Below are 17,918 nucleotides of genomic sequence, written 5' to 3'. Positions count from 1 at the left end.
CAATTTAGACAGGATCCAATTAGCCTACCAGCATGTCTTTGGAGTGTGGGAGGAAACCGGAGTACCCGGAGGAAACCCACGCAGGCACAGGGAGAACATGCAATCTCCAGGCAGGTAGTGTCGTGGTTGGGATTCGAACCAGCGACCCTTTTTACTGCTAGGCGAGAGTGCTAACCACTACACCACTGTGCCGCCCATCTACATGTCATGTATGTAGCGGCGGCTCCTGAAGAGCACGCACTATGCGTTTTTTTTTTTTCCATAAATGTACATGCCCTATCACAGGAGAATTGATATGGCAATTTTTTTTTTTTTTTTTAATAAATACACCCCATAGTTTTATTTTTAATTTGATATTTACTTGTATTATTGCATGCCACAAATATGCATTTCTGTTTTTCTTTCATTTTTTTTTTTTTATTTTATTTATTTTATTTTTTTCTTTCATTTATTTTTTTTAATTTTATTTATTTTATTTTTTTCTTTCATTTTTAACAATCCTGTATTTACTTCCTTATTTAAAAATGCAACCATTGATTATAAATGGGCAATAAAAATTCAGTGATGATAAAGTTATTCTACATAGAAAAATAAAACAAAACAGCCATTGAGCACAAAAGCCGCAAGCTGCCGTACTGACCAATATTCCTCCGGGTCTAGGAAAGGAATCAGAAACCACAAATTGGATTCATGCAATTTATTTAAAAAAAAAAAAAAAATGCGAAAAGGGCGAATTAGACAAAAATAAAGGGGAAACTGAAAAAAAAAAAAAATAAGAAAATCAGCGGGGGTAGAAAACTGTCTGTATGATACAGAGGAAGTGGCAGCAGAGAGCTGATCTGGCTGGTTTACTGATGTTTATGCAAAAATTGTATTTCCTGTTCTTATTAAATATATAAATTCAATATACCGTGAGAAAAATAAAAAATGTGAAATAGGGCTCATTCATGCGGGTTTTCCACATTTAGAGGCATAATTTTGTACGCATCTAAATGTAGCAATAACGGAATTTCAAGCAATGTAGCAATTTCCATTATCTATATTCTAGTTTACTCCCATTCATCTGAATGATCTTGAAGGCAGTAAACCTACTTTGTAAAGATCCGCCCACATTTACTGCCGCGTCACACATTTCACAGAGCCCGCCTTTTTGAACTACAGAGATGATGAGAGGAGGAGTTTCAGGAGGCGGAGTCAATACAGGAATCACAGCTTGCAGGCAGCAATGTACCATGGGATATGTAGTCTTTACCAGTACTGAGACAGGTTCGTCCAGTGCCCATGGCAAGGATGCAGAACTATGCCACCCTCACTGCCCTGCCCCTGCACCCATTCTTTGCCCCCTTTGCTCCAGCTTCCCATGGTTGGCATGGAGTGTGCACTGCACATGCAAAGCCAATCACTTGCCTTCTAGCAGTTAGAAGGTAAATGTGCATTCATGGTGCAGGAGAAAAGTGGTTACAAGCCTCAGTGTGCAGAATAAAAGTGTATGCTGGGACTATAGATCCACAACAACCCACGCTTTTTTTTTTTTTTGATGCAAAGTAATTTGTTTTAATGTCCTCAGCCACTCAGTATGATATCTAATATATTCACATTCTCACCTGGTCTCTGTCTCTCTGGGCACTCCTGGATTTAAGGGGGGCTCTGCTGAGCATTCCTGGATGTAAGGGGGGCTCTGCTGGGCACTCCTGCATGTAAGGCGGGCTCCGCTGGGCATTCCTGGATGTAAGGGGGACTCTGCTGGGCACTCCTGGATGTAAGTGGGACTCTGCTGGGCATTTCCGGATGTAAAGGGGGACTCTGCTGGGCACTCCTGGATGTAAGGGGGACTCTGCTGGGCACTGCTGGATGTAAGGGGGTTCTGTTGGGAACTCCTGGATGTAAGGGGGGCTCTGCTGGGCACTCCTGCATGTAAGGCGGGCTCCGCTGGGCATTCCTGGATGTAAGGGGGACTCTGCTGGGCACTCCTGGATGTAAGTGGGACTCTGCTGGGCATTTCCGGATGTAAAGGGGGACTCTGCTGGGCACTCCTGGATGTAAGGGGGACTCTGCTGGGCACTGCTGGATGTAAGGGGGTTCTGTTGGGAACTCCTGGATGTAAGGGGGACTCTGCTGGGCACTCCTGGATGTAAGGTGGGGCTCTGCTGGATGTAAGGGGGTTCTGCTGTGCACTCCTGGATATAAGGGGTCTCTACTGACTGTAAGGGGTATTCTGATGGGAACTCCTGGATGTAAGAGGGACTCTGCTGGGCACTCCTGGATGTAAGGGGAACTCTGATGGGCACTTCTTGATGTAAAAGGTGCTCTACTGGGTGCTCCTAAATGTAAAGGGGGTTCTGCTGGGCACTCCTGGATGTAAGGGGGGCTCTGCTGGGCACTCCTGGATGTAAGGCGGGCTCCGCTGGGCATTCTTGGTTGTAAGAGGGACTCTGCTGGGCACTCCTGGATGTAAGTGGGACTCTGCTGGGCATTTCCGGATGTAAAGGGGGACTCTGCTGGGCACTCCTGGATGTAAGGGGGACTCTGCTGGGCACTGCTGGATGTAAGGGGGACTCTGCTGGGCACTGCTGGATGTAAGTGGGACTCTGCTGGGCATTTCCGGATGTAAAGGGGGACTCTGCTGGGCACTCCTGGATGTAAGGGGGACTCTGCTGGGCACTGCTGGATGTAAGTGGGACTCTGCTGGGCATTTCCGGATGTAAAGGGGGACTCTGCTGGGCACTCCTGGATGTAAGGGGGACTCTGCTGGGCACTGCTGGATGTAAGGGGGTTCTGCTGGGAACTCCTGGATGTAAGAGGGACTCTGCTGGGCACTCCTGGATGTAAGGTGTGGCTCTGCTGGATGTAAGGGGGTTCTGCTGGGCACTCCTGGATATAAGGGGGGTTCTGCTGGGCACTCCTGGATCTTAAGAGGGGGACTCTGCTGGGCACTCCTGGATCTTAAGGGGGGGACTCTGTTGGGCACTCCTGGATGTAAGGGGGACTCTGCTAGGTATTCCTGAATGTAAGGGGGGGTGTTGAATAGTTTAAATTGTATGCATTCATTTAGAAATCTAATTTATTCTGGACAGAAATCTTTGTAACGTATACAATTTGGCCCTCAAAAACTTACAATCTAACATCCCTACCAAACATATTAGGGCCAATGTGGAGTAATAAACCAGCATGTCTGCAAGGCAGAAGTACTAACCACTAAGCCACAGTGCTGCCACTGGACTTTTTGTGCTGTTTTATCTGCAAAAATTTGATTTCTTTTCAAGTTTCCAGCTTAACTTTTCATCTCTTCCCTCCTGTCTGCTTAATCTTGCCTATAAGCTCATAACTCCTGTTTAACCTGCATGACTATTAACTCTGCTTTTCTTTGAGTATTGTTGCACCAGAAACGTAACACCCGATACCTAAACATTTTGTGAATGATCAACTCCACGGAAAACTGATCATTACAGTCTTTATGGGGCTATGATGGACTTATTTTACTGTTTAGAGGTTCCTTTGGTGATCTTCCCCTGTTTCTGTCTAAGCCCTTCTCAGAAGGCCACAGCCAGGGTGTCTATCTCCTGCAATTAGATATTATTATGATATTTATATTCTACACTATAGAAAACCAGTTGGGCGTTTCTGAGAATTGCCTTGGTTAGATCTTCCCTAATGGTGTTCCTGAAGTTATAAGAGGCTTGCTTGTGGTCCAACTTGATGGAAACCCCTCAATGAAATATCAAAGTTAATTTGGCCTTTCATCCATCAATAAATATGTGAAAGTTCCTTCTCGGTGGAGGCATTACCCAGCTATCCGCCATTTTAGGCCAAGAATGGCTTCTGTGGTGTCTTTGAATTTTAAATCTTCTCGCCATCATTTTCAGTTCTGATGCCACGTGACACCTTCATGTCTATGGAAATATCCACTATTGTTCCTTTGTACAGTTTCATGACGGCTTACCAGTTTTCTACCACCTTGTCTTTCTAATGAATGTGAATGTTTTCTTCCGGTATACAGTGAAGACAGACCAGCGTTTTTACAGCCAAAATTCAGTAGTGATGGTGGATGAGATCATCTGTTCCAGCCCTCCCAAATATCGCTTTCCTGAAGCCGGATTACGGATCATGATCACCAACAAATTCCCACCGCGGACACGGCTACGCATGGCAAGCCGGTTGATCATTAATGAGGTATTGCTTATGTGCACTAAATGGGCAAAAGACTGTAGACCCCTGACCATTACACCCAGGGCGGGGACAAGGGGTGGGCAGGAGGGGAAGCTGCCCTGGACACTGTGGTATCGTGTGAGGTTTGGGGGGCAGCACAAGGAGATGGGGAGGGGGGATTTGTGTTGGTAGGGGAAATTGGGGGGGGGGGGTGGCATTAGGAGGTAAGATTTCTTCTAAGAGGGGAAGTTTGGGGAGGTGTGCTAGGAGTGGTGATTTGAGGGGAATTTGTGTTGAGAGGAGAGATGGGGGAAGAGGATTTCTGCTAGGATTGGGGACTAGCATGCAGATTAGTGCCCAATTTTTTGGGGGAAGGGGATTTTTGCTGACACACAATGCTCATCCATCTGGGGGGGGGGGGGCACAATTTGGCATGTTCACCCTTGGCTCTAGATGACCCTATCCCGGCACTGGTTACACCTAATATGAGCTCGTTGGACATTCCATTCCCAAACCAATGCACTGCACCTTCCCACTTTTCCCTTCCCCCCCATAACAGTCTCCATTCTTCTGAGAAGGCTTTCTACAATATTTTGTGGAGAAATGAGGAAAGGAGGAGCACCCTGTATCCAAAAGAATTGCAAGTTTGGAAGTCGATTCAAGAATTTTTATTGAGAGTAGCAACAAGTACATCAAGCCAACGCATTTCAGGAGAAAGGATTCACGTTTCTTCAGGGCTGTTTCTGCAGGCTAGCTGACTGAAACCCCAGGCCAGATGTATGTTTTACGAGGTTTTCTGAAGAAGGCTGGTGGAGTTACAGATGTGGTTGCAGGGGGCAATTCTTTTGGATACTGTACACTCTTACTTTCCTCATTTATCCTCATTCTAATGACCTTGAGGCCGTACCAAGAAGGCAGAAGCCCATTCGGGCACATTCCTACCGGATGAAATCCTTTTGATCCACCCACATAACCACTCACTTGGCACCAGCGACTGATTCAGTCAGTCCAGAGTTGTCTCCAACACGTTGGAGATGCTACAATATTTTGGAATGGGTCTTTAGTAAATGATTGTGTGCCTATCCAGCAAAACGAACATTTTTGAGATCCGGTATTGATGTTGGATGAAAATATCTGGCTCACAATCGGCATTCCAGACCTTCCAGATATTGTTATTTACTTGTAGGCTTGTGCAATCCGTTTCGTAACGAATCGAAATTCGGCCGAATTTTGCATCTTTCGGACATTCGGATGCATCCGAATAAAAAAATAACAAATTACAATGAATACGAAAGAAATATAACGAATGAATTCGAAGGAATTATTTCAACATAATTCGACATTATTTCAACCGCATTCGAAAATATTTTGTGACCCAACTTTAAGGCCATGTATCTCGGGGTCACTTGGTGCTAGACACTTCAAATTTGGATATGTTGTAGTGCTAGTATTATTGTGTTTGCATACCAAATTTGGGGTTTCTAGCTATAAGTGACCCCGAGATATGTGGCCCCAAAATCGGGTCGCAAAATGTTATTAGTTATTAGAGCAGAGAATGACATTTTGCAACCCGATTTCAGGGCCACATATCTCGGGGTCACTTATAGCTAGAAACCCCAAATTTGGTATGCAAACACAATAGTACTAGCACTACAACATATTCAAATTTGGAGTATCTAGCACCAAGTGACCCCGAGATACATGGCCCTAAACTCGGGTCACAAAATATTTTCGAATGCGGTTGAAATAATGTCGAATCATGTTGAGATCATTTCTAATGCATTCCAAATGATTTCAACATGATTCGCAATTATTTCAACCGCATTCGAAAATATTTTGTGACCCGACTTTAAGGCCATGTATCTCGGGGGCACTTGGTGCTAGACACTTCAAATTTGGATATGTTGTAGTGCTAGTATTATTGTGTTTGCATACCAAATTTGGGGTTTCTAGCTATAAGTGACCCCGAGATATGCGGCCCCAAAATCGGGTCGCAAAATGTTATTAGTTATTAGAGCAGAGAATGACATTTTGCAACCCGATTTCGGGGCCACATATCTCGGGGTCACTTATAGCTAGAAACCCCAAATTTGGTATGCAAACACAATAGTACTAGCACTACAACATATTTGGAGTGTCCAGCACCAAGTGACCCCGAGATACATGGCCCTAAAGTCGGGTCACAAAATATTTTCGAATGTGGTTGAAATAATGTCGAATCGTGTTGAAATCATTTCGAATCCGGTAGAAATATTTTCGAATTTGGTTGAAATATTTTCGAATGTGGCCGATTTTTCGAATTTGGTAGAAAACTAAACGAAATCCGAAAACGAATTTAAGGCAGTTAACGAATATAACTAAACGAAATGAATGAACGAATTAAAACGAAACGAAACTAATTTTTTCCTTTTGCACATGTCTATTTACTTGGCCTTCGCTATTATCTTTTTCAGAGGCAGCGACTCCTCCACTCCGCTAATGGGGTGAGTTCCATGACGTTGGATGGCAAGCAGGAACTCCTGGAGAATGGTCTTCTACATGGAGACAAGGATGAATATCAAGAAGACACTGACGCCACAAACTACCTGGTGCCCTTCTCAGTGCCCAGTAAGATCCCAAAGTCATCTTTAGTAAAATTCAATGGTCAGAATGTGAAAGACCCCGAGGTTTCAGCATTGAGCCCGTGAGGTTTCAGCATTGAGATCTGCCTGCTTTGATTCCTACGCTGTACTTGACCTACCCCTTGATTTTTCATTGAAAGGTTGGGGAGTCAGGGCGTAATTATTACTAGGCATAAATCAGATCACAACTCTACTGGCAGAATTGGACAGGACAGTGAGAGAAGTAGATTTGATGGATCTCGCTGGCAGAAAATTCACGGTGGGTTACTTATGCGGGCAACCTGTTTTACTGCTTTTAAAAAGAAAGCCATGCATTGCCCGTGTGCTTGTTGGTAGCCTGTGTAAAACCAGCAATACCAGATGGTCCTGTCTTTGCTAGGAGAGAGGGAAGGTGTGTGTCCCTCTAAACAGAAGAGCTGACAATCTATGCTTTATGTTTGTTAGGTGGCTGTGTGAACAAGTTCAAGTGGGCGTTTTCCTGGCCATTAATCTGCATCTTGTACTTCACCATCCCGAACTGCAGCAGGCCACGCTGGGAGAACTTCTTCATGCTGACATTCATTCTTTCCACAGTATGGATTGCCATCTTCTCTTACCTTATGGTCTGGATGGTGAGTTTTTAGCATGTGATCTCTCTCATATAATTTATTGATGGATTAATTGATCCCAAAAACGTAAATGTATTTTATTGGGATTTTATGTGATAGACCAACACAAAGTGGCACATCATTGTGAAGTGGAAGGAAAATGATAAATGGTTTTCCAAATTCCTTACAAATAAATATGTGAAAAGTGTGGAGTACATTTGTATGGCGCCCCCCAGAGTCACAACTTTGTAGAACCGCCTTTATCTGCAATTACAGATGCAAGTCTTTTTGGGGATGTCTCTACCAGCTTTGCACATCTAGAGAGGGACATTTTTGCCCATTCTTCTTCGCAAAATAGCTCAAGCTCTGTTAGATTGGATGGGGAGCGTCTGTGAACAGCAATTATCAAGTCATGCCACAGATTCTCAATTGGATTTAGGTCTGGACTGTGCCTTGGCCATTCTAACACATGAATATGCTTTGATCTAAACCATTCCATTGTAGCTCTGGCTGTATGTTTAGGGTTGTTGTCCTGCTGGAAGGTGAACCTCCACCCCAGTCTAAAGTCTTTTGCAAACTCTTAAACTCTTCTTCTAATGCCGCGTACACACGTATCAGACTATCCGGCAGACTTAGTCTGGCGGACTTTCCGCCGGACTGACCGCCGGACTTTCCGAACGAGCTACCTGCCCACACACGGCACTTTTGCGGTGGACTAGGTACGGCGGACTATGGCCGCCGGACTATCCGCCGTACTTTTGAAATGAACGGACTCGCCCACACACGCAGAGGAAAGTCTGCTCATTTTGAACGCATCTCCAGGTAGCAGGGACCAGCGAAGGAGGTGCCGCTGGCCCAGTCACCTGGTATGAAGTTAAAGGGGAATCCCTACGCCGAAAAATCGTCGTGGGGGTCCCCCCCCTAGGTCCATATCAGACCCTTATCCGAGCACGCTACCCGGCCGGCCAGGAAAGGGGATGGGGATGAGCGAGCGCCCCCCCCCCCCTCCTGAGCCATACCAGGCCACGTGCCCTCAACATGGGGGGTGCCTTGGGGAAGAAGGGGCCGCACGCCCCCCCACCCCAAAGCACCTTGTCCCCATGTTGATGAGGTCTGCGGGCGGGGGGCTTATCGGAATCCGTGAGCCCCCTTTGATAAGAGGGCCCCCGGCCCCCCACCCTATGTGAATGAGTATAGGGTACAATGTACCCCTACCCATTCACCTGTGAAAAAAAAGTAAAAAAAAAATAACACAACACATAAGGGTTAAAATTGTTTATTGTACAGCTCCGGGGTTCTTCTTCTGTCTTCGGGGGTCTTCTTGCCAGATTCCTCTGCTATCTTCTGCTATTTTGCTAGCTCTTTCACTAGCGAAGGAGCCCGGCTTTCTTCTTCGCCACCGCCCTCTTCTTCCGACTTCGGGGGTCTTGTCCCCCTCTTCGGTTCTTCTTGCCGGGCCACCGCGCCTTCTTCTAGCTCTTTTACAAGCGGTGGTCCGGTCTTCTGACAAGACCCCCAAAGTCGGAAGAAGAGGGCTGGGGCGGCGAAGAAGAAAGCCGGGCTCCTCCGCTAGTGAAAGAGCTAGCAAAAGAGCAGAAGATAGCGGAGGAGTCTGGCGAGAAGACCCCCGGAATTCACGAATTATGTGACTTCTGAAGGCAATTGGTTCCACTAGATTTTAGTTAGGGGTATCAGAGTAAAGGGGGCTGAATACAAATTCATGCCACACTTTTCACATATTAATTGGAAAAAAAATTTGCAAACCATTTATCATTTTCCTTCCACTTCACAATTATTTGCCACTTTGTGTTGGTCTATCACATAAAATCCCAATAAAATACATTTACGTTTTTGGTTGTAACAAAATGTGGAAAATTTCAAGGGGTGTGAATACTTTTTCAACGCACTGTAAATTTCCTCCAGATACATTTCTAATGGATTATTGGCACAAAATCAGTTGTGCACCAGGAAATAGCTCTCACTCTAAAATGTTATCATGGATATTTTCATTTTCTAATCAGCTCACAAATTATCTACATGCCTGTGAATGGTACTCCTCTGATTTCTCTCCATTCAGGTGACGGTTATCGGCTACACCTTGGGCATACCAGATGTAATCATGGGTATTACTTTCCTGGCGGCGGGCACTAGTGTCCCAGACTGTATGGCCAGTCTGATCGTGGCCAGGCAAGGTACAGTTGCACGTTCTACTGAAAGATTGTTTTGCCTCTTGGACCTGTAGATCGCCATTTTAGGTCTTTAGTTTTGATATTAGGTCTGCGCCCACTTCCTTCTTCATATCATGTAGACCAGGGGAAGCCAATCTTTGGTCCTCTAGCTGTTGAGGAACTACAAGTCCCATAAGTCATTGCAAGACTCTGACAGCCCCAGGCATGACTGTCAGAGCCATGATGGGATTTATAGTTTCACCACAGCTGTGGGGCTGAAGTTGCCTACCTTTAAAGTAGAGATTACAACTTACAAAGAGAAGGATATGGAGAGTTCTCAAAGTTGAACTTCCCTCTCCCAATCCACATTGATTATTTTTAATTCTCATGCCACTAGCAAATAGTAAAATATATCATATTTACTTGTTTTAAACTTTTTTTTTTTTACATTTCTTCAGTTACTTCCTGGTTTCTTGCCTAGGCAAATGATGTCATCCCAGGAGTCTTCAGGAGGGGTTTCCTCAGCTAAGCATACTCTCCTGAAGCATGCTTGAGCTAAGAGCAGATGGATTCCAGGAAGTAAATGCTACATAAATTATTTTCATTTACTGAAGATGGCCTTGGCCGGGGTTTTCAAAGTGATTTCTCAACAAAATAAAGCATGGAGACATGGATGGATGTGGGGTTTTCTTAGAATTGTAAAAATGAAATAAATTGTGTTCTTGGTTTGTGGTGCTCAGATGCAGTGAAGGTCCACTTTAATAGAGTTAGGGGCAGAGTTTGTTTTTCTGGTCCAGACCTGGGACATGCCAAAGATTATAAATGGAGCAGAAATGTCCTGACATAGGTCCAGATTTTAGTTTTTTTTTTTATACAGTTTTAAAAAAAATATTGCATAATTAAAAGGTGTTACAGGCTTGCAGGTATCTTATTGTAGCTGTATGTATATGCAGTATGGAGTGACATGAATGGGTTCTTTTCAGGCCTTGGAGATATGGCTGTGTCCAATACAATAGGAAGCAACGTCTTTGACATTCTGGTTGGACTTGGGGTGCCTTGGGGTCTGCAGACTATGGTGATTAACTACGGATCCACGGTAAGTCCTGTTGTGACAAAAGTCATTACATTTTTATGTGATTATTATATAGATTTGGGTTTTATTGTGTCAGCTGAATCATATTCCTCATCCTCTTTTTCTCATCCTCCTCCTGATCTTCTTGTTCCCTCCTCAATCTTGCCCTGATCCTCATCCTTCTCCTCCTTCTCCTTGTCTTCCTATTTTTTCCTGTCCTCCTCATCCTTCCCTTTTTTTTCTTCCTCATCTTTCTTCTTGTCCTTTACACCATCTTTTGTTTGTTCTCCTCCATATCTTTCCCCTTGTTCTCTTCTTCATCTCTCATTTTTTCCCTTGTCCCTTTTCTCATCCTCCTCCTTATCCCCCTCCTCGTTCCTTTTGTTCCCCTCTTTAACTTTCTCCCTGTCCTCCTCCTCTTCATCCTTCCCTATGTCCTCCTCTTCCTCCTTCTCTTTGTCCTCCTTCTCCTTCCTTTTGTCCTCCTTCTTAACTCTCTATTTGTCCTTCTCCTTATCATTCTCTTATTTCCCCCCTTCATCCTTCTTTGTCCTCTTCTTCCCTCTTCTCCTTGTCTTCATTATCCTTTGTCTCCCTGTTCTCTTTTTCATCGCTCTCTTTGCCCTTGTACACACGGTCGGAGATTCCGACGGAATGTGTCCGATTGGACAGTTTTGTCGGATATTCCGACTGTGTGTGGTCTGCATCGGACTGTTTCCGTTGGAGCATCCGACGGACCAAGTTTTCCAACTTGTTGGTAAAATTTTTCGACAAAATGCTCCGATCGGACATACTCCGATCATGTGTAGAGAATTCCGATCGGACAAAGTGCCACGCATGCTCAGATCAAATTCCTACACCAAAGCTATTGGCTACTAGCGTGAACGTAGTCCCGTCGTAACGAAATAACGTAATCACGTCAGATTTTCCGACAACTTTGTCCGAACGTGTGTATGCAAAATCCGACGGATTTGGTTGTCGGAATCTCCGACCGTGTGTACAAGGGCTAAGTCCTGGTTCTTGTACTTCATTCTTCTTTTAATGCTTTACAAAGTTCCAAGCCTCGCCGCCCCCCTCATCCATACCTCACCCTGGCCCCACCATAAACTGAACCTTGCACTGTTCCCCTCCAAACTACACCTGGCTCTACCTTTTCCCCTTGTCAACCCTGATCCCACCCTCAAACCAACCTTTGGCCCTATCCCTAAACCAATGTAGTCCTGTGCCCTTCCCCAAACCTAACTTTCTCCAATTCAAACCACACCTAGCCAACTCTATTCCTGAATTGACCCTAGCCCTGTCTCCTCAAAACGAAACCTAGATGTGTCCCCTAGCCTCAACCAAGCTTCGCTCTACCTCTATTCCCAACCTGAACCTAGCGTTCCTCCCCTCCAATCTGAACCTAGCTTCACTGCTCATCCAAACCAAACTTGTCCTACTGTCACCACTAAACCAGTCCTGTCCTCTCTCCTATACCAAACCTAGCCCTCTTTCCCACATCAAATGTAAACTTGCCCCCACCCCAAACCAAATGTAGCCGTGCCTCCTCCCCAGATCAAATCTAGTCTTGTCTTCTCCCCTATTCCAAACCTATCCCTCTTTCCAAAACCAAATGTGGCCCTGCTTCCACCCTAAACCAAAAGTAGCCTTGCCTCCACCCCAAACCAAATGTAGCCCTGCCTCCACCCCAAACCAAATGTAGCCCTGCCTCCACCCCAAACCAAATGTAGCCCTGCCTCCACCCCAAACCAAATGTAGCCCTGCCTCCACCCCAAACCAAATGTAGCCCTGCCTCCACCCCAAACCAAATGTAGCCCTGCCTCCACCCCAAACCAAATGTAGCCCTGCCTCCACCCCAAACCAAATGTAGCCCTGCCTCCACCCCAAACCAAATGTAGCCCTGCCTCCACCCCAAACCAAATGTAGCCCTGCCTCCACCCCAAACCAAATGTAGCCCTGCCTCCACCCCAAACCAAATGTAGCCCTGCCTCCACCCCAAACCAAATGTAGCCCTGCCTCCACCTCAAACCAAATGTAGCCCTGCCTTCGCCCTTAACCAAATATAGTCTTGTCTTCTCCCCTATTGCAAACCTAGCCCTCTTTCCCAAACCAAATGTAGCTCTTCCCCCACCCCAAACCAAATATAGTCTTGTCTTCTCCCCTTTTCCAAACCTAGCCCTCTTTCCCAAACCAAATGTAGCCCTGCCCCCACCCCAAACCCAATGTAGCCTTGCCTCCACCCCAAACCAAATGCCCTGTCCCCTGCTCCAAGCCAAACCTAGCTTACAATGAAAATATATCCTGGTCCTTCCCCCAACTCCCAAACCAAACCAAACCTAGCCCCTCCAGATCAAGCTTATCAGTGAAATTTCACACGTGGCTTCTTTGTTACAGGTGAAAATAAACAGCAAAGGGCTTGTCTACTCTGTAATACTCTTGCTGGGATCTGTGGCCCTTACAGTGAGTATTGACTATTACTAATTCTCATGTCCAATTGTTTGCTGAAATATTGATCTTTTCTTTGAATAAGTGGAGAAATTCTGAATAGATGGATTTTAGGCATGTTGCCTAGGTGGTACAAACGTGATCTGTTTCTTTCAAATGGTGATTCTCCTGGGTTTACCTTCATTATTAAATGTCAGATGGAATGGGTCTTGTAATCTATCAATCACCTGCTGCCAACCCTGTAATCAGTACTTACTTGAGTCCTATCATGATCCAGCACTGTGCCCGTCTGCAGTGGCTTTGATCTGTGTTCCTCTCCTCACAGGACACAGAGGCAGCAGCGGGAGTCATTGGCACCTGCTGCTGTCAATCAAATCCTGTGAGGCGGGAGGGGCAGGGCCAAGCTGCGCTGTGTGTGTCCCAGACGAGCCCAAGCGGATTGCTATGGGGAAGACACCAAAGAAGGGGAGCAAAAAGAGCAGACGGGGAACCCCAGAAGAGGAGGTTTAAAAAAACAAGCCTTTATAACCGCTTTAACTAAACAGGCAGCCCAACAGTGTAGCTTTCTTTGCAGCTCCCTTTGTTTGACTGAAACCTCCATGTGATAAGGGAAGAGTCATTGCTATGATGAATCAATGAGTTCTATAAACAAGGAGGTTCAATTTAGCACAGCTAAAAGTTGAAACAGCTGAATATGTGTAAAGAAGACTAGAGCACCACCTGCTGGGTTAATAGTATAATGTGCAATGCTGCTATGCAAAATTTTAATAAGCAGAATAGCCATCAGAAAACTTGGTACATGAAACGTAATATCTTTTAGATTTTGGCAAATTTTTGTTCTGTTTTACAGACAATCTTCTCTATTTGAATGGCAGCTTTCCATGTTGATGAGTCTTGAGTTAAGAATCATCACAAATTAGGCGATATTACCAATCTTGTTTCAAGGGGTTGTACCGGGGTAATGCCTTCAGCTGCAGGCATCACCCCAGCACCGTTCTTTAGAGCAGACGGTCGGCTTTCTTGTAATAACAACTGATGTGGCTAAGCATAATATAAACCTTTGCCACACTCCCCTGGTGCCCTGGGTCTAATCCCTGATTAAGATCCGTGTTGGTCTGTGTCAGAGCTTCCCCCCGTTCCTTATGATATTGGTGAGATCCCCCATACTGGTCACATGCTCCCTAATACCAGGAGGGAGGTACACATTCACCCCCATACTGGTCACATGCTCCCCCATACCAGGGGGGAGGTCATATGCTTCCCCATATGGGACAACCCCCCCCCCCCATACCATGAAGGAAGTCACAATCACCCCATACTGGTCACATGCTCCCCATACCAGGAAGGAGGTCGCATGCTCTTCAATACTGGGAAGGAGGTCACATGCTCTCCCATACTGGTCATATGCTCCCCCATATTGGTAACATGCTTCCCCATACCGGGAAGGAGGTCACATGCTCCCCCATACCGGGAAGGAGGTCACATGCTCCCTCATACCAATGATATGCTTTCCCATACATGAAAGGAGGTCACATTCTCACCCATACTGGTCACATGCTCCCCCATACCAGGAATGAGACCGCATGCTCCCCCATACTGGTCACCTGCTCCCCCATAACAGGAGGGAGCTCACATGTACCTCCATACTGGTCACATGCCCCCCATACCATGAAGGAGGTCACATTCTGCCCATACTGGTCACATGCTCCCCATACCAGGAAGGAGAACACATGCTCCCCGATACTGGGAAGGAGGTCACATGCTCCTTCATACCGGAAAGGAGGTCACATGCTCTCCCATACTGGTCACGTGCTCCCCCCATATTGGTAACATGCTTCCCCATACCGGGAAGGTGATCACATGCTCTCCCATACTGGTCACATGCTCCCCCATACCGGGAAGGAAGTCACATGCTCCCCCATACTGGGAAGGAGGTCACATGCTCCCTGATACCAGTGATATACTTCCCCATACATGAAAGGAGGTCACATTCTCACCCATACTAGTCACATGCTCCCCCATACCAGGAAAAAGACCACATGCTCCCCCATACTGGTCACATGCTTCCCCATACCAGGAGGGAGCTCACATACACCCCCGCACTGGTCACATGCTTCCCCATACTGTTCACATGCTCCCCCATACCAGAAAGGAGATCACATGCTCCCCCATACCAGAAAGGAGATCACATGCTCCCCCATACCGGGAAGGAGGTCAAGTGCTCCCCCATACTGGTCACATGCTCCCCCATACCGGGAAGGAGGTCACATGCTCCCTCATACTGGTGATATGCTTCCCCCATACCTGCAAAGAGGTCATATTCTCCCCCATGCTGATCTCGTGCCCCCCATTTTGCCGGGAAAGAATGTCACATGCTCCCACATACTTGGAAGGAGGTCACATGCTCCTCCATACTGGAAAAAAGATCACATGCTCCCCATATCAGGAAGATAGTGCCATGCTTCCCCATACCGGGAAGGTGATCACATGCTCTCCCATACTGGTCACATGCTCCCCCATACCGGGAAGGAAGTCACATGCTCCCCCATACTCGGAAGGAGGTCACATGCTCCCTGATACCAGTGATATACTTCCCCATACATGAAAGGAGGTCACATTCTCACCCATACTAGTCACATGCTCCCCCATACCAGGAAAAAGACCACATGCTCCCCCATACTGGTCACATGCTTCCCCATACCAGGAGGGAGCTCACATACACCCCCGCACTGGTCACATGCTTCCCCATACTGTTCACATGCTCCTCCATACCAGAAAGGAGGTCACATGCTCCCCCATACCGGGAAGGAGGTCAAGTGCTCCCCCATACCGGGAAGGAGGTCACATGCTCCCTCATACTGGTGATATGCTTCCCCCATACCTGCAAGGAGGTCATATTCTCCCCCATGCTGATCTCGTGCCCCCCATTTTGCCGGGAAAGAATGTCACATGCTCCCACATACTTGGAAGGAGGTCACATGCTCCTCCATACTGGAAAGAAGATCACATGCTCCCCATATCAGGAAGATAGTGCCATGCTCCTCCATACTGGGAAGGCCAGGATATTTCCAAGGGCTTGTACAGATGGAGTGGTGTAGATGTATCAGTTAGTTGGGGGGTGGGCTAACAAAATGTTGAATGTACGCCATTACAATTGTTTCTCCATCCCGTTTCAGGTCATCGGCGTGCATGTCAACAATTGGAAACTGGACAAGAGGCTGGGATGTTATGTGCTCATCCTGTACGTCATCTTCCTGTGTTTCTCCGTCCTCATCGAATACAACGTCTTCACCTTCGTCAACTTGCCAATGTGTCAGGACGACTTTTGACTGGTGCTCCCTGTAGCTCGTAGATCCAGATAAAACCTTCATTGTCCACTAGCGAGGCGACCGTTCCTGAACTCTGAGGGGAAAACCGACACCGTCCTGTCCGCTGCTCGAGCCTGGTGAGCCTCACTTCTATCCGAATGTAAAAGGATGCTTAAATCTTACTTTGCCGTGGGAACCCCAGCGCCGGGTCATAGGAGGCCTGAAAACGTTCCCGTCGAGGTTAGCGTCTTTTCCGGAGAGGTGTCGAGTGATGCTGCTTTATTTTGTATAGTGTAAAAACTTTCAAAATTTACAGAAAAAAAAATAAAACGTCTTTACCGAAACTTCCAAATTATTCTATATGGCCACTTGAAGGATGCGGACAAAAAAGATGTTTCATTTTGCCGTACCATAATGTACAGAAAAAAATAAATAAAAATAAATAAAAAAACATTTAATACAACTATAGTGTTATATACCTGTACAGGTGAAATCTTTATGACGGCATTGCTATGGAGCACTAATGTTTTATGGGTCAAAAATGAACTTTATTCAAAACCTATAGAGCACAATGCAAGATGATCCATCTTTATAGGAGTCTTGGAGCCTGTAACCTTAAGGAAGCACAGTTGGAAGAAAATTCTTTTTTTTTCTTTCTTTTTTTTTTTTTAAAGCAAATTTGTTTCTATAAATCTAGAAAGTCGAGGGGACACTTATTTTTTTAAAGACGGTTTATAAAGTGGCTGATATGAAATGGGATTTGGACGATGCTCATTAATCGTATTCGGCGCTCTGAGGTTCATAAAGTACAAAGAAAATCATTTTTTTTTTTTTTTTTTTATAGAGCTACACTGAAACTATATATCGCCCCCTCCGGGAGCTGCAATGGAATGCACATTCAGGAATGCAAAGACTACAAAGATTTATTTAAAAAAAAAAAAGTTTATTTGTATCTGTGATTGTATAAAAAAAAAAAGAATATTTGATAAGGATATCTATATAAAAAAAGGAATGTTTATTTCAATGCACAATATAATATAAAATGTGTATGTATTTAAAAAAAAAAAAAAAAGAATACTCCGCATTGTGTTATTTTGTGAGTGGCGTAATTATAAAAAAAAAAAAAAAACAGGTGGTCTCTTTAGAGCCCATTCACACAGGGGCAACTCCTGATCCGACTTCAGGTCGCCCCTAGTCGCCTCAGGTCGCCTCAGGTCGGACAACATTTAAAAAGCAATGTAAGTGAATGAGAGCCGTGTTAATGCACGCTACTGAAGTCGCTCCGACTTCAAAAAAGGTTCCTGTACTACTTCTATCCGACTTGTAGGCGACCGGTACCCATTGATTTCAATGGAGGTCGCCTCCAAGTCGGATCTCCGTCTATACGGAGGCGACTTTGACAGAATTATCAGCTCTCAAGAGGGAACTCCACGGCAAATTTCTGAAAAAAAATTGGCGTGGGTTCCCCCTCCGAGAGCATACCAGGCCCTTAGGTCTGGTATGGATTCCAAGGGGAACCCCCTACGCCGAAAAAACGGCGTGGGGGTCCCCCCCAGATCCACACCAGACCC

General features: G+C 45.7%; 1 protein-coding gene across 2 annotated transcripts in view; it reads left to right on the top strand.

Moving 5' to 3' along the window:
* Positions 1-17,326, top strand: part of SLC24A4 (solute carrier family 24 member 4) — a 256,563-nt gene extending 239,237 nt beyond the window's left edge. For both annotated transcript variants that reach the window (XM_077466747.1, XM_077466746.1), the window contains exons 11-17: positions 3,998-4,170; positions 6,600-6,753; positions 7,212-7,378; positions 9,432-9,546; positions 10,506-10,618; positions 12,989-13,054; positions 16,216-17,326. In XM_077466747.1, coding sequence (XP_077322873.1) covers positions 3,998-4,170; positions 6,600-6,753; positions 7,212-7,378; positions 9,432-9,546; positions 10,506-10,618; positions 12,989-13,054; positions 16,216-16,368 — 941 coding nt within the window. In that variant the 3' untranslated portion in view covers positions 16,369-17,326. The remainder of the gene's footprint in view (positions 1-3,997; positions 4,171-6,599; positions 6,754-7,211; positions 7,379-9,431; positions 9,547-10,505; positions 10,619-12,988; positions 13,055-16,215) is intronic.
* The last annotated feature ends 592 nt before the right edge of the window (positions 17,327-17,918 follow it).

This window comes from Lithobates pipiens, unplaced genomic scaffold, assembly GCF_037356315.1.
Source record: "Lithobates pipiens isolate NorthernLeopardFrog02 unplaced genomic scaffold, aLitPip1_a1.2 Scaffold_37, whole genome shotgun sequence".
Taxonomy (NCBI): Eukaryota; Metazoa; Chordata; class Amphibia; order Anura; family Ranidae; genus Lithobates; species Lithobates pipiens.
The sequence above is the reverse complement of the archived record's forward strand: the minus strand, read 5'-3'. Positions and strand labels throughout refer to the sequence as shown.